The 17,339-nt window shown below is 36.1% G+C and overlaps 1 protein-coding gene across 1 annotated transcript; it reads left to right on the forward strand.

Annotated features, from left to right (window-relative positions):
• Window positions 1-256: 256 nt before the first annotated feature.
• Window positions 257-17,017, forward strand: SPRYD7 (SPRY domain containing 7). Its single transcript, XM_059377812.1, has 5 exons — window positions 257-460; window positions 1,054-1,170; window positions 3,455-3,621; window positions 10,913-11,015; window positions 14,543-17,017. Exons 1-5 carry the CDS (start codon window positions 355-357, stop codon window positions 14,638-14,640), a joined length of 591 nt encoding a protein of 196 aa, XP_059233795.1. The 5' UTR covers window positions 257-354; the 3' UTR covers window positions 14,641-17,017.
• Window positions 17,018-17,339: the final 322 nt, after the last annotated feature.

The raw sequence follows: 17,339 nt of genomic DNA on the forward strand, positions 1-17,339 counted from the left end.
TGAGAACTCGGTCGTGAACACTCGCCAAGGGAAAAAGGACCCGCGCACCGGAGAACGAGGTAGTCAACCCGCCCGCCTGTCCAGCCCTCCGCCCCGCTCCGCCTCTAGCCCCGCCCTCCTGCGCCCCGCCCCTCCCCGCCTGCGCAGCCTTTACATCTTCCATCCGGGGTCGGCTACACCTCTGCCTGCATTGCGCCCTCCCGGCGTGGGGCGTCGCTGTATCGGTCTGCGCGCTCCACACAGACTCTGGCGCTCGGGCGGGGGCGGGAGGCGGAGCGGAGGCGTGGGGGCGGAGTCGCCGCGGTCTAGAGGCGGCTGGCTGCGAGCGGCGTCGGAGTCGGTGGTCTTGGTGCCATGGCCGCCTCGGTGTTCTGCTGCCTGCGGTGTTGCAGGGACGGCGGGACGGGACACATCCCTCTGAAGGAGATGCCGGCGGTGCAGCTGGATACGCAGCACATGGGTAAGTGCCTTCCCTTCCCCCAGACCCAACGGCCCCCGCCGGGTGTGGCGCGGCGGGTCGCGGGCAGTGCGAGGTCGGAGGAACCACGCGCGGCCCTGCCCCTCCGGGCGCCGCCCCCCGCTCCTCGCTCTGAGGTGCTGCGCTCGACCCCGTTTTGTCTCGCGGATTTCTCTCAGACGCCGGCCGGCTGCACCTCGGCCCTGTTCTGTGTTCAAGGCTACGCAGCCCTGTCTGCTCCTGTCATCGGGAGCTGGTTGTGTGGACCTCCCCACCCATTTTCACCGGAATCTCGGAGCAGCCGCCTCCCGAGACTCGTCAGCTGTCCCCAGGCGAGGGGAGCGCCTGTGGTGCTCCTCCTACAGAATTACTACTAAATTGCGTTTCTAAACAAGATTTCTAGCCACAAATGAATATTAAATAAAAACATTCTCAGGGGAAAATATAGTGAACTAAAAATTGTTTTTATCAGCATTTCTGTATTTCAAAGTAAATATAGCATCGCTATTTTTTGACTAAGAGAAGTGAAATAAATTGACCTTGATTGTTGGATAAGAAAATAAAAAACTTTACACGGTCTCTGCATTTTTGTTTAGGCACAGATGTTGTCATTGTAAAAAATGGAAGAAGAATATGTGGAACGGGAGGCTGTTTAGCCAGTGCCCCTTTACATCAAAACAAAAGCTACTTTGAATTCAAAATCCAGTCCACAGGTTGGTATAATGGTCCTTTACTATTAAAAGTACTAATTAAATACTAAGAGCAATTTTTCGTGTGTGAAAAAGATTAAGGAGGCAATAGAAAAGCACCAAATTTATTTGGAAGAACTTTTTCCCCCTTGTGTTATCCTGGCTAAAGTAGTTATTTTAGTTATTGAGTTATTTTAGGGTCAATTTTGCTATCTATAAAATGGGGTTACAAGAACTGCCCTTCCTCCTTCATGTTGGTTATACTTATGAGTGCATTTTACACGATCAGTGTAGACATTAGCGTTATGAAGGGCTGTTAGATGCTCCATTTCATTTGGCCAAGCATTAAAGGTGTAGATTCTTGCTATTTTATCTTAGGATAAAACCAATCTTATCCTGGATGTTTTCTCATAACTCTTGTTAAAGAGTTGTCTTCTGAAGCAGTTAGCACATTTAGAATTCTGATGTCTATATTTCTCGTCAAAAAAATTTACAGAGTTTTTTTGAATCCTACAACAGTTCTGCTTGAGTGTTAGAATAGCAATTAGTTAACTTGTAGCTGGATTGAATGTGGGGAAATGTATTTTTAAAGCTTTGTTATAAAAAAAACTTCTAGTGAAATAGAGCATGAATAATGTAAGTATAGGTGTAGAATAGGAAAACTAAAGGGAAGTAAATCATACTCTTCGTCAACAAGCTTGAATGATATAAAACATCCTTCTGGGGCTCGTTTTCTAAATTAATTTAAAATACTGATTTTCTTAAGTATATGGAATACATATGAAACTGTCTTCCATTTCATTCTTTTATAAGTTAGCTGCAAAATATCTCTGGTAGCTAAAATCTTCTCAAGTACAACCTACCTTTTCTCAAGAGAAGCAAATACTTTCTTGATCCTTAAATCCAGGACAAATTTTTATGTGGATTTTCTGTAAAGGATGGCATTTTCAGTGACGTCTCTAAATAAATATATTGTTGGAATTTGTAAGTTGATCTCTCAGTGAAAGCTTGAGGCAGTTATGCCAAAGTGTATCACAGCATGCACAGTTCTTTAGGAGTAAGGAGACTCTGTAACTCTGTCTAGAACTGTTGTTCCATGCAATTAGTACTATCCCCTTCTGTCACTCTTAAAATTATCCCACTCTGGAGGATAAATTATGTTGTAAGATTATTTAGGAAGCCCAGACAGTGATACCCAGAATGCAACTTTCTGATAGTTTTGCTTAATTCAGAAAAATTGATTGGCAACATGATCTTCAAACCTTCTTCCATCTATAGATTTTCTCCTAACTGATTTTGATTAAAAACTGAGAAGGAAACAGTTTGAAACAAAATCCAGAGCTCTAGGTATTCTGTTTGGCAGGTTAAGAGGAGAGCTGCCTGCTTAAAATCAACTTAGACCAAAAGGTTTTAAAAACTCACTGATTTAAGGCACGGGTAAGAAAATCATTTTTCTTTTCTTTTTTTTTTAAATTTAATTTTATTTTTTTCAGTGTTCCAAGATTCATTATTTCTGCACCACACCCAGTGCTCCATGCAATAACGTGCCTTCCTTAGTACCCACCACCAAGTTCACCTAATACCTCCCCCGACTCCCCTTCAAAACCCTCAGTTTGTTTCTCAGAGTCCACAGTCTCATGGTTCATGTCCCCCTCTGATTTCCCCCAATTCACTTTTCCTTAAAATAATTTTATACTTCAGAATTAATTTTCTCCTCTTTGTGGTATTGACCAGATCTATGTTATTTGTCACACATTATAGATGCAAAAACTAAAGACTAATTTCCCGCTTCTCTGAGGTAGTGCTTGACTAGAACCATAGGCCATTTAATTATGTGCTTTTTCAAAATGTCTTTTAGAGAATAGTAATGATAATAGCTAACATCTTTTTTAAAAATGCTCTGCTTAACCAATTTTGGGGGAATACTTACACTGTTGCAAGTATTAGTGACCTTGCTATATCTTTTAATAATCCTTTGAAGTAAGTACTGTTAGAACCCCACGTTCTCAGGTGAGGAAGCAGAGACAGGTTAAATACCTTGCCCCAGATCACCTAGTTAAGCCAGAGTTTAACCTAGGCTGTACAGCTTCAGAACCCCCTCTTATCTCCTACATTGTACTGCATCTGTAGAGAACATAGGGTAGTTCACAAACTACTTTTAAAAGATTTGTTTTTAAAAAAATTAATAAAAAATAGTTTAGTGATAGTACATGATTTCTTTTAAAAACAACTTACTCTTAAAAACAACCCCTTCTTTCATATTTGTATTCTTCAGATTTTGGGGGCATCTAAACTATTATTTTTTTAGGAATATGGGGTATTGGCGTTGCAACTCAGAAAGTTAACTTGAATCAGATTCCTCTTGGCCGAGATGTGCATAGTCTGGTGATGAGGAATGATGGAGCCCTATACCACAACAACGAGGAGAAAAATAGGCTGCCAGCAAACAGTCTTCCACAGGAGGGAGATGTGGTGGTAAGTTTACTGTGGAGTTGTTTTCCACTGTAAATTATTAAAGTTAAACTGCTTTTAGTGTATATAGTTTTGCCTGGGAGTTTGTGGTTTGAATTCTGAGGCACTGGGATTGGATCCAATGAGGTGGTACATATTCCAAAGAGAGCACTTGGTGTAGATTCTGCTACCTTACCTAACTACTCTCCTTTCTAGAGCTGTTGCTGGCCAGGAAAATCGGCATAAGCCCTTATTTCCATTCAGGAGAATTTTGACAGGTTGGCTGCTTATCAGCATTTCTTGCTTCTCTCACATCAGAGAAATCTTGGCCCATAATTTTGAAACTTTGCTGACATTCATATTAGAAAATGTTAGGTATTTTTGCAGCTAAGGCTCTCTTAGAGAAAATTTTGACATTTACTGCAGGCATACTTCGGACATACTGTTGTCTGTTTCCAGACCACTGCAATAAATTAAATATTGCAGTAAAGCAAGTCAAATGAGGTTTTTGGTTTCCCAGTGAATGTATATGTTTACACTGCATTGTAGTCTTTTAAGTATACATAGCATTATGTTTAAAAAAATGGATGTACTTTAATTTAAAAATATTCTATTGCTAAAAATTGCTGACCATCATCTGAACTTTTAGTGCATCATAATCTTGCTGATGGAGAGTCTTGCCTGAATGTTGATGGCTCCTGACTGAGCAGGATGGTGGTTGCTGAAGGTTAGGGTGGCCCTCACAATTTCTTAAAAGAAGACAACAGTGCATTTTGCTGCAAAGATTGACCCTTCTTTTCATTAACAATTTCTCTATGGCATATGATGCTCTTTGACAGCATTTTGCCCAAAGTAGAACTTCTTCAAAATTAGAGTCAATTCTGTCAAACCCTGCTGCTCCCTCATCAATTAAATTTATATAATATTTTAAATCCTTTGCTGTCATTTCAACAGTCTTCATAGCATCTTCACCAGGAGTAGATTCCATCCCAAGAAACCACTTTCTTTGCTCATTCACAAGACACACCTATTCATCCACTAAAGTTTTATCATGAGATTGCAGCATTTCAGTCACATATTCAGGCTCCATTTCTAATTCTAGTTCTCTTGCTGTTTCCACCACCTCTGCAGTTCATGCTTCTACTGAGGTCTTGAAACCCTCAAAGTCATTCGTGAGGGTTGAATCAGCTTCTTTAAGACTCCTGTTAATGTTGAAATTTTGACTTCTTCCCATGAATCATAAATATTCCTTTTTTTTCCCCTAACTAGGGTCCATGCCCAGCATGGTCTTGAACCCAACACGGGTCTTGAACTCATAACCCCGCAAATCAAGACCTGAGCTGAGACCAAGAGTTGGATGTTTAACTGACTGAGCCACCCAGGTGCCCTGAATCATGAATGTTCTTAAGGGCATCTAGATGGTGAATCCTTTTCAGAAGATTTTCAGTTTACTTTGCTGAGATCCTTCAGAAGAAGCACTGTGTATGGCAGCTAGAGCCTTACGAAACTTAATTAATTAAGTAATTAAGACTACTAATTAAGTTGAAACTACTCCTGATCCCTGGGCTACAGAATGGATGCTGTGTTAGCAGACATAAAAACAGCATTAATCTCGTTGTATATCTCTATCAGAGCTTTTGGGTGAACGGATAGATGCATTGTCAGTGAACAGTGATATTTTGAAAAAAGTCCTTTTTCTAGAGCAGTAGGTCTCAACGGGGGGCTTAAAATACTCAGTAAACCATGTTGTAAACAGATGTGCTGTTGTCCAGGCTTTATTGTTCCATTTGTAGAGCACACAAAGTAGATTTAACATCATTCTTAAGGGCCCTAGGATTTTTGGAATGGTCAATGAGCATTGGCTTCAACTTAAAGTCACCAGCTATATAGCCCCTAACAAGAGTCAGCCTGTCCTTTGAAGCTTTGAAGCCAGGCATTGACTTCTAGAATCTAGCTCTGAAAATCCTAGATGGCATCTTTTTACAGGATAGGGCTGTTTTTGTCCACACTGAAAATCTGTTTTTCAGCGTAGCCACCTTCACTTGACTAGATCTGGATAACTTGCTACTTCACCTTGCGACTTTTGTGTTATGGGAATGGCCTCTTTCCTTAAACCTCATGAACCAGCTTCTGCTAGCTTCCAGGGGTTTTTTTGTTTGTTTTTTGTTTTTCTGCAACTTCCTCACCTCTCTTAGCCTTCATAGAAATTGAAGAGAGTTAGGGCCTTGTTCTGGATTAGGCTTTGGGTTAAGGGAATATTATGGCTGATTTGATCTTCTAAGCAGACCATCAAAATTTCTCTGTATCAACAGTAAGTCTGTTTTGCTTTCTTATTTGTGTATTCACTGAAGTAACACTTTAATTTTCTTCAAGAAGTTTTCCTTTGTATTCATAACTCAGTTAATTATCTGGTGCAAGAGGCCTAGCATTTGGCCTGTCTTGGCTTTCTACATGCTTTCCTCACTGAGCTTAATCATTTTGGACTTTTGTTTTAAAGGGAGAGACATGTGATTTCCTTCCACTTGAACACTTAGAGGCCATTGTAGGGTTATTAATTGGCCCAATATCAATATTGTGTTTAAGGGAATAAAAAGGCCAGAGGAGATGGGGAGAGATGGGAATACCTAGTCAGTGGAGCAGTTAAAACCCACATATTTATTGAATGATCTTATATGGGCATGGTTTGTGGCACACCAAAGTAATTGCACTAGTAACATGAAAGATCACTGAACACAGGTCATCTTAACAAAATAATGAAGAACTTTGAAGTATTGCAAGAACTACCAGAATATGACCCAGAGACTTGATGTGATCAAACACTGTTGGAAAAATGGCACCAATAGACTTGTTCAACACATGGTTGCCACAGACCTTCAATTTGTAAAAAATGCACTATCTTTTAGTGCAGTAAAACAAGGTATGCCTGTATTTAATTTGTTATGAACTTGCATTAAAGAATTACAGCATTTTATTAGGAGTGACGATCCTCATTAAACTTAAACTTATTAAACTTCTTCACTTTACAGAACTCTTCAAAGAACTGGACTAAAAATTCTAAGGTTTGATTGGAGAGAAGTTTTTTGGAAAGCAGGGGATAGAAAGAGTTACATATATTAAGACAGCTCTATTTTTATTCCCAGCTAAGTCTTTGCCAAAACCACCCTGTTGAAAATGTAATCCAAAGATGCCTTTCTGCTCTCCCAGTTACTTCTTAAATGGCATTATCCAATAACCTTATACTCTGGATTCAGGCTATTAGCTATTGATTGAGAACAGGGTCCTAGAATCTCCTTCAGCAAAGATGCCCTTATACATAGAACTTTGTGTTCGTGGCTGTGGTACCAAGTTGAAAGGAATCTACATAACGAGGGAAGGTTTCTAATAATAAGATGACACAGGGTAAATCCAGGTTATTGAAGAAAAATGCAGTATTTTGGTGAAAAGAAAGAGAGTTGTAGAAATTGAGATTTTTAACTGTGGTCTTATTTTTTATTTTTCTTAAAGGTTTATTTATTTTAGGGAGAGAGTGGTGGTTTATTTATCTATTTAGAGGGAGTAGGAGAGGCAGAGAGAGACCCTCAAGCAGACTCCCTGCTGAGCACAGTGTCAGATGGGTGGTTCAGTCCATGACCCTGAGATCATAACCTGAGCAAAAAATCAAGTCGGATGCTTAACCAGCCGAGGCACCCAGATGCCCCTGATCTTTCTTTTCTTTTCTGCAAATTAAAAGCTATGAAGAACATTTAGTTTAATTCAGTTTTGTTTTGTTTAGAGAGGGGGAGAGAGAGAATCTTAAGCAGGCTCCATAGCCAGCATGGAGTCCGACATGGGGCTTGATGTCATGACACTGAGATCCTGATCTGAGCCAAAACCAAGAGTCAGACACTTAACCGACTAAGCCATCCGTGCTCCCCTAGTTTTTAAATAGGTAAATTGTTGAGGTTTAGGGGAAAAGAAAAAAAAGTTGTTTTAGGAGACAAAAGGTATAAACCATTTTAAAATCTGCTTTTCCCTGTTCTTTTTGAATAGTTGGCTTTGTATTTGTAGATCATTGCCAGATGTCCATAATATGGAACACTCTTATTCAAATGGATATTTCTTGAAGGAGAGTCTTGAAGTCAAGTCTATGCTATCAGCCTGTTTACATGAAGATAAAATTCAGACATAAGGATAATCAGTAACAATTGTTTTTCTTTGTTGTTGAACTTCTAATGTGTGTTATTCTTATCTTCCTATCTCATTTATTGAGAAAACTGATACCACAAATTGAGAGATTTAAGAATGATCAACTTTATTAAATTAAACTTGAGTTTTCATGTCCATTCTGATAAAAGGAGGACTTTTAAAAGGATGAAATATATCCAGAGTCAAGAAAAATAAAAGATTACCCTACCTTATTACCTTTATATTCCTAGTTCTAACACTTTCACCAAATTGCTGACAGTGGCATAGGAAAAGTAGAACAGATTTAAGACAGGAAAAACATTCTCATATGTGCAGAATTTCAGTCATGTACCATTCCCTGAGGAGAAATCAAGAAAAATAAGCTTTCAACATCTGACCAAATTATTATATTCATGCAGTAATCCTATAATACCCACAGGGCCTACTGTAGCACTAGGAAAGCATACCTGGGTTATGCTTATTTTTTCCTTTTATACATAGTTTTGAGAAGTGGAAATTATAGTCTAAAATTGCATTTTTCAGTTTAATTTCAGAGAAGTTTTAGTAAACATTCTATACCATCATCATCATCAACGTCATCATCATCATCATCATAGCGAACACTTCTCTCACATTTATTATGGGCCAGGCACTGTTTTAAATGCCTGACAGGGATTAGTTGGTTTAATCCCTGTAATGACTCTATAAAATAGATAGTGTTATTATTACCATTTCATAGATTAGGAGAAGTTAAGTAACTTCTTTATGGAGGGATCCTGGAGTATAATACAGGCAGCTTAATTACAGATTGTCTTCACTGAACATGCAACCAATTATTGATAAATGTCAGATATTTTGGTATCATTGTGGCAGAATGAAACCGTTTCATATAAAAGGACAGATTAAGTTAGAAAAGGACAGATTAAGTTAGAAATACTTGAGCTAAACTTTGCTAATAGGAATTGGGGGTTCTTACATCCTTTCTCACTTCTTTCTTTAGTGCTGGGATTTTGCCGTGCTGCCGCAGATTGGGCTTTTAATACCTGCTTGCTTGCAGTAGGTTATGCTGCCACTAGGTGGTGAAGGGTGACTGGATAACAAACCTCGGCTCTGCACTAGACACCCTGTAAGGTGGTTCCTATAGAGAGAGGACACATTGTTTTTGTATGATTTTGTTTTTGTTTTTTTAAATGAAAAAAGGCCTCTTCATTACAAAAACTAATCCCAGCCATCAGTTAGTTTTATTATATTTAAATACATAAACTGAAATGAAACAATTTCTCTCTCAATATTTCTTAACTGTTAAAAAATTATTCTTTAACGCTGGCTTTACTGAGATTTGAGGAGATTTTTTAAAAAGGTCTATTTATTTGTTTTAGGGAGAGAGCCAAACTCCGTGCAGAGTGCAGAGCTTGATCCTAGGACCCATGAGATCATGACCCGAACTGAAAGCAAGAAACTTAACCACCTGAGCCACCCAGGAGCCCCAGGAGAATCTTTTATAGCACTTAACACACTGACTCTTCTGGCCCTTTGTTGTTTTAAGGAGAAAGTGAAGGAGTTAAGACTAGATCATCTGTAAGATCTTTTACTACCTCTAAAAATTTTCTTTTCCTTTTTTTTCAGAGATTTATTTATTTACCAGAGAGGGAGAAAGTACCAGAGTACAAGTACAAGCAGTACAGGCAGGCAGAGAGAGAAGCAGGCTCCTTGCTGAACAGGGAACCTGATGCAGGACTCAATCCCAGGACCCTGGGATCATGACCTGAGCCAAAGGCAGATGTTTAACCAACTGAGCCACCCAGATGTCCTAATCTACCTCTAAAAAGTTTTTAAAGTTGATACAATATATCCACAGTCAGAAATCCTTGGAGTGGTCTTCTTGATTTCGCTATTGAAAGATCTCTGCAGTCTATTCTTAATTCTTCAAATTAAGACTTTCTGCCAGCAGTTAGTAACTATTATATAAAGTTTTAAAGAGAGGTAGTATGGCATGGCAAATAGAGTAGTATTCTGAAGCTCTGCTACTTCCTAGTTCTGTAACCTTACATAAATTATTTTAATCTTTTTGTGTTTTAGCTACCTCATCTGTAAAATGGAGATGATAGTAATAATAATAATACCCATCTTGTGAGGACTAAATATGAAGTACTTAGAATAGTGCTTGGTACATAATAGAGGCTTTCAAAGTATTTTCCAGCATTTTAGTAATAATAACTATTTATTATTAGTTTTGACTTTTGTACCTTTAATAACTTTCAGCTATACAGACTGATCTATTTTTCTTCTTCTTCTTTTTTTTTTTTTTTTACTCTTTTGAGCTATTTTCTGTTTTTCAACTTGATACTAGCTAACAATTACATTCTATTGTAAACACTAGTTTTACCTTGGTATAATATATTTGATGAATTTGAAAGCAAGGTAAAGAGATGGAAATGTATTTCTTTTCAGAAATAAGTTCTATGAAGACACTTCTTCACAACTTGATAACAGTGACAGGTATTAAGCCCCAATGCTGAAAACCTCATTGTTTTTCCCCTTGAGATCAAATTCTGTAGAGAGCAGTGATTTCTGTATGATTTTCAAAGGTCTCTCTGGGGATGCCCAAGTGGTTCAGTCGGTTAAGCGTCTGACTCTTGGTTTCAGCTCAGGTCATGATCTCAGGGTTGTGAGATCAAGCCATGCCTCAAGCCCTGCGCTGGGCTCTGCGTTCAGTGGGGAGTCTGCTTCTCTCTCCCTCCCTCCCTCTCCCTCTCCTCCCCCCAGTGCACTTGCTCTGTCTCTCTCAAATAAGTTTTAAAAAAAAAAAGGTCTCTCTGTCCATGACAGGCAGTACTTATATTATCTTAATGTTCACAAAATAAAATTCATATTATCTGAATATAATGCTAAGCATCAGACTGTTCTCATTTGTACTCTGATGTGAACTCTCGGAACTTTACCTGACTTTCCCCCACATAATCACCAGTAATTTTTTTTTTTAAATCTCAGTTCAAGCAGAACTCCACCAAATTGTAAACCCTTAATGAAAGCTGTTGTGACACAATTATAATTATGAAGTTTTTTCCATGCTTCCCAGTGGGTGCTTTCTATTTAAGTTTTTTATGGAACATTTATAATTTTATTTTTTAATATTTTCTTTCCTTCCTAGGGTATTACATATGACCATGTAGAATTAAATGTATATTTGAATGGAAAAAATATGCATTGTCCAGCATCAGGTATACGAGGGACAGTGTATCCAGTTGTTTATGGTAAGCTAAAATATTTCTAAATGTTATTATTATTGGATTGTTAACTTTTACTTGACATTTTCATTAACTTTCTATCATTCAAAAATCTGGACAAGTTAATAAGGACCTCTTTTATATGAAATGTACTCAGTAGGATATTAGAATCCCACTTTGCAGGAATAAGGAAGTTTTTTATTCCCCATGTATTAAACATTTTTTACAAATAAAGTGATTATACTTAAATATGCAATAACCATACTCCCTTTTCTAATCATGTAGTCTTATATTCTAGAAAGTTCCAAAGAGCTTTGCTGAGTTTACAGAGCTCTTTCTGCCAGTTATTAGGGAGATTTAGGTGACCAGGAAAAGTAATTGTAAAGAATATTTTGGAGCCAGGGATGGGAATTTTATATAGATTGAGCATTAGTTATCTCTATAAAGCTACCTAAGTTTTAAAACTCTACCAAGAGAAATTGTGATTAGAACAGTTTCGTATTGATTGTTTTACTTCTGGTGGTCATGTATATGTATGTACTATAATTTCTATACAAGTGCGTCTTCCCAAGGATTGGGTTACTTAAGAGATGACTCTATACCATTTAATTGTGGTAATTTTTATTATAGAAAAGTTCAGACATGTATAGAAGTAAAGAGAATGGTATAATGAACCCTCATGTACACATCACCCAGCTTCAAACAGGTATCAGCTTGGAGCCTGTCAGGTCTCATCTATCTCCTAATGCTAATACTCCTCTGTTTTCACCTTCCCTCCTGGGATTGTTTTGAAACAAATGGCAGATATTATATCATTTTATTCATAAATATTTTATATGTATCTCTTAAAAATAAGGTGTCTCTTTATTAAAAACAAATAATAATAAGTGCGGTGTCTTTATCCCTCTATTCTGCTTTATTTTTTATGTTACCAAGTTTAAATCAACAGCTGTGTTTTTCTGCCTATGGTTTTAGTAATCTAAAAATATTTTCTCATTTAATTACTTTAAGTTCTTAGATTTAAGCCATTATAAAAACTAATTATTAATCTTTATAGTAATTTACTAGAAAGGTAGCAGTGTTAGTGCGATAGACTACAATGTCAGAAAACTATACATATAACAAATAAAAATATTTAATAATATAATAACAACTAAAGCTTGTGCTTTACTTTTTAGTTGTTTTCATTAGTCTTTTCTCCCCAAAATTATTTATCAGTGGTTTTCCACTATCTTTGCATATAAAAGTGCATTTTTAAGTTTGATTTTGATTAGTTTCTTTGCCATATTGGGTAAAATAATTCCTTTATCTACTTAAATGAAATGGAAATGTAGCTTAATATTCTAAATAATTTAGTCTGAGAAATGAGATAAATATCAAATTATACAAATGAGTATAGCAAATACAGTTTTATTCCAGATTGTTTCTTTGATTTAGCATAATTTTTAATGTAGTAAAGTTATAGACAGTAAATTATATAAAGTATATTTCATAAATTGACATTGATAAGTCAGTTAAATTAAGCCAAGTATTTTAATGGTCTAATAATATCAGAGATAAAAATTAAAGTTAAGGGATGCCTGGCTGGCTTAGTCAATAGGACATCCAAGTCTTTATTTAGGGGTAGTGAGTTCAAGCTCCATGTTGGGTACAGAGATTATTAATAATAAATAAATACATACATATATACATACATACATAAAAATAAACTTTAATTCCTTTACTTTTTATCTTCCATCCCATCCCTAATCCTAGATTCATCCAGCTAATTCATTTTGTCAGTTCTTAGACTCATACTGCGGAGAGAAAAAGCCGTATCACACTGAAGAAAAGGGTTATCACAAAGTTAGGCCTTATTACAACCTAAGCTCTCAACATTTGTGGCAATTCTTTTACATTTCTGCACATTCCAGACCTTCACCATACTTCTTGAATTCTCTTCTCATCCTCCACAGATGACCTTACCTTCTACTCTATAAAGAAACAGGCTGTTAATAGTGAACTCCACCTTCTCACCCCAGCCCTCCTGAAGTTTTTCCTCAATCAAATCCAATCCTGCCTTCTTTCTGTCCCATCTTAGACGAAGTGGTATCCTTCATGTTAAAAAAACAAAAAACAAAAAACAAAAAAAACACACTGTACAGTCTAGATTTCAAATTCCCGAACTCTGGGACTTCACTTTGTCACTTATTTCACTTACATGTCACATAAGGAACATCTCTCTTCAATGCCTGTAAATATTCTGAATCATCCTTATCCCAGCTAAACTCCTAGCCTCAGTAGCCCTATGTTTGCCCTTCTTTATCCAACTGCAGTACTAATAGTACCACTTACTGTATCGTTCAGTTTTTCTTCAGCCGCATCTCACTGCCTTTACCACCACTTCGCTGAAACCACCCTTGTTAAAATCTCTACTGCTTTCATAAATGTCAAATCCAGTACTTAACTTTTTTCTGCATTTATTATGAAATATAAAATATTTGGTGATGTGCATTTAATATATGTGTGCAGTTTAACAAGTAGCTATGGATATTCATGTCATTACTAGAGTCAACACAATGGATATATTCATTACCCCTAAAATTTCCTCCTGTTCCCTTATAATCCTTCCTACTCACTTTCTTCACCCCAGCCCCAACCAACCACTGATCTGCTTTCTGTCACTACAGATAATCTGAATCATAAAATTTGTATTCTTTTTCTGTGTGGCGTGTCTCAGCATAATTATTTTAAGATTGATCATGTTGTAGAATGTGTCAATAATTCATTCATTTTTATTGCCAAGTAGTATGTGTGGTGTATTGTCTGCTTTTATCATAATATGATTTTCCTTTTGCCTGTTAATGGATATTTAAGTTGTTTCCAGTTTGGGGCCATTACAAATAAAGCTGCTATGAACATTATGTACAGGTCTTTGTTTGGTTATATGCATTTATTTCTCTTTGATAAATGCTGGTAAAAAGATGTAGAAGCTAAATAAGGCCTACAGTCTTGTTAAACTGTACTTTATCAATGTCAGTTTTCTAGTTTTGATATGTGGTTAATGTAAGATGTTACCACTAGGGGAAAGTGAATGAATAGTATAGAGAACGCTGTTATTTTTGCAACCTTATCTGAATCTGTAATTTTTTCAAAACAATTTTTAAAAAGTAACACATCTTAATGTGTAAAATTGAGAAAATAGAGGTAGGCAAATAAGGAAAAAATTAAAAGTACTCACATTCATACTATCTATTAGTAATATATTATATATAGTATAATATACTATATAATATGTATATCCTTTATACATATATACATACATATATAATACACACAAACATATATACATACATATATAATATGTATAATATGTATATCCTTTCAGTGTTTTTAATTTTTTATTGTGGATCTTTTTACCCAATAAGATTATATTTTATAACCTGGGAAGCAGGTGTATTTTTTCTTTTTGCCTGTTAATATTATGAAATTATGATAACAGTCTTTTATAATTATGTATTCTTGTGAATTAAGGTGTAAGCTTCTAATTTCTTTCTTTCTTTTTCTGTCTTTAGTTGATGACAGTGCAATTTTGGATTGCCAGTTCAGTGAATTTTATCATACTCCTCCACCTGGTTTTGAAAAAATATTATTTGAACAGCAGATCTTCTGAATGTATTTGTTTTTGAAACTTGTGTTTCTGCACTTTTAAAAGTGTTTACCATTTAATAAAGCTTTACCTGACCTGTAGATGAAAATATATTCTTAAAAATATGCTTGTTAATGTTGTTCAAGGAACCAGTGTATTCAAGATACCATCTGGAAGTTGTGATTTGAAATACTTCTGTTTTGTGAGATGAAATCAGCATTTGGGGCAGTTTATTTAATTCTTATTTAAATAAATATAACTATGGGTTTGATTAACAGTATTAAGTGGAAATATGTATATAGATATTTAAAAGGGAATCTTTCTTACATAAAATATTTGTTTTTATAATAGAGATGTAGAGTTGGGTGGGTTTTTCTCATTCTGAAATTTAGACCTCATTAACTATTTTAAGTCTACAGTCTAATTTGTGTCTGAGTGTTCTTTTTTATATAGAGTATAACAAAGGGATAGAAAATATATTATTGGCAACTTCTTTTTTGGTGATTTATTTACAGTAAAGTGTACCACTTTTCATAAACTTTAAATTGCTTACTTTGTATGTCATTGCTTTTAATTTGTTTTGTGAAAGGAGGTGAATGTTTTGGTAACTGTCAGAGCAATTTTTTTGAAGACCATCATGCTGTGTTAGTTCAATACCAGAGTAAGTAGTGGTTGATTGGCAATGTAGTATACACTGGCAGACATTTAGAATAGTATGATGCTTTAAACTTAATTGTAAATTAGATTATTCTTTTAAGAACTTTTATTTAAATGTATGTTTTTCTGTAACAAATAATAAAATAATAGTAACTAATTAGTACTATATTAAATACATGTTCTTCCTATTTTGTTAATTATACATTAAATTTACTTCATCCTTGATTATTTCAGAAGTTCAGAGAAAATGAGTCCTCTCCATGACCCTGAGCCTCTGCCAAGTCTTCAGTAAAGATTTCTTCAATACCCAACTGACCTGAACTAAGCACTGTACACACTCTGGTAGAGTCTCCTTTGCTAGTGAGCCAAGGACATATATGTTTCACTCCTTTGTGAACAGGAGAAGTATGTTATACTAGAAAGCCATGGGCATTAGAATCAGAAATCTGAATTGTTATTTTGCCCTCTAATCCGGTTACCTCCTCAGCTAAGTTCTTTAGCATCCCTGAGTTTAAGTTCACCATTTATAAAAGGGATACTCATATTCGCTTGATAAGATTCTGTAACTAGTTAAATAAGGTAATACATGTAAAATACCCGAATCACCATAGGCACTTAAAGAATGTAGTTTCCTTGTTGACTCTTAAGCAGTAGTTTTCATAGGGTCCTCAGACCAGCCTCCTCAAAAACTTTTTAGAAATGCATATTCTTAGGCCCGCCCCAGACCCACTGAATCAGAAACCGCTGGGGATAGCACCCAGGAAGCTGTGAACAAGACTTTCAGGTGATTGTAATACATGGTAAAGTTTGAGAACCACTGTTCAGGAGAGAATGATTGCCTACTATAAATTTTCTAAGGATTTAAGACTATTTTTGACCCATAGGCAAGAGAATCCTGCAGTGTTTATTGTTTGTTTGGTAGGTGAAAATGTGACAATATGCTTTGAAAACATAAATATACTTGAGTAAATTCATTTACATAAAACCCATATTTACCTCTGAAGATACAGAATTGAATGATATTATTTATGCATTTTTGTCTGACTTTCTGAATCTTAATTCGTAAAGAACATGCTTACTTTGGAAAGTGAATTGAAATGACTACTGTTTGCTATCTTTATAATGTTATCTACCTCTTAGTTATTTTATTTAAGCCAAAATTTTTTAAATTATCCTGTTCTTTACTCAAGACTATCTTTTCTGCCTCTAGTCTAATGGAATAGGCACAGTACTAAAATGATACATGAGTTGTGCCATGTCTGTGACAACAGTTTGATGAAGTATAGATGTGTCTTTAATCTGAAGTTACCTAATCCTCTTGGGAAAATTACCTTCCTAAACCTATAACCTCAGTCTAATCTTAAGGAAGATAGACAAATTCTAGTAGAGGGGCATCCTACAACATACTTGACTAGTACTCCTCCAAACTGTCAAGGTAATCAAAAAAAGGGAACGTCAGAAAAACTATCATACCCAAGAGGAACTGAGTCCAAGGGGACATAACAAGTAAATGTAATATGGGATCCAGGAAGAGAGAAAAGGTATTAAGTAAAAACCAAGGATGTATGAATAGACTGTGGATTTTAATAATAAAGTATCAATATTCATTTATTGTAACAAATGTATCCTACTATAATATGTTAATAATGGGAGAAACTGGGAGAGAGAATATGTGGAAATTCTGTACTACTCAATTCTTCTGTAAATCTAAACTATTCAAAAAAATAAAGTCTTTAAAAATTTCGTTGATGGGGTGCCTGGCTGTCTCAGTCAGAAGAATATGCAACTCTTGATCTCGCAATTGTGAATTCGAGCTCCACGTTGGGTGTAGAGATTAAATACATAAACAAAAAAAATTACATTGAGCAGGAGAAATTTAAAAATGAAGTCATGAAGTCAACATGAAGAATATTAGTACGGTATAAACCCATACCTTAAATAGTTCATGGTAGGGAAGTACAGGCCTAGAGAGGGCATAAAACACCCAAAGACCTGCATTTGTTCTGGTTGAAGAGACAATGTCTTGATTCTGTATATTGCAAAATCCATATTTTCATACTAGTGCA

This window comes from Mustela nigripes, chromosome 15 (genome assembly GCF_022355385.1).
Source record: "Mustela nigripes isolate SB6536 chromosome 15, MUSNIG.SB6536, whole genome shotgun sequence".
NCBI lineage: Eukaryota > Metazoa > Chordata > Mammalia > Carnivora > Mustelidae > Mustela > Mustela nigripes.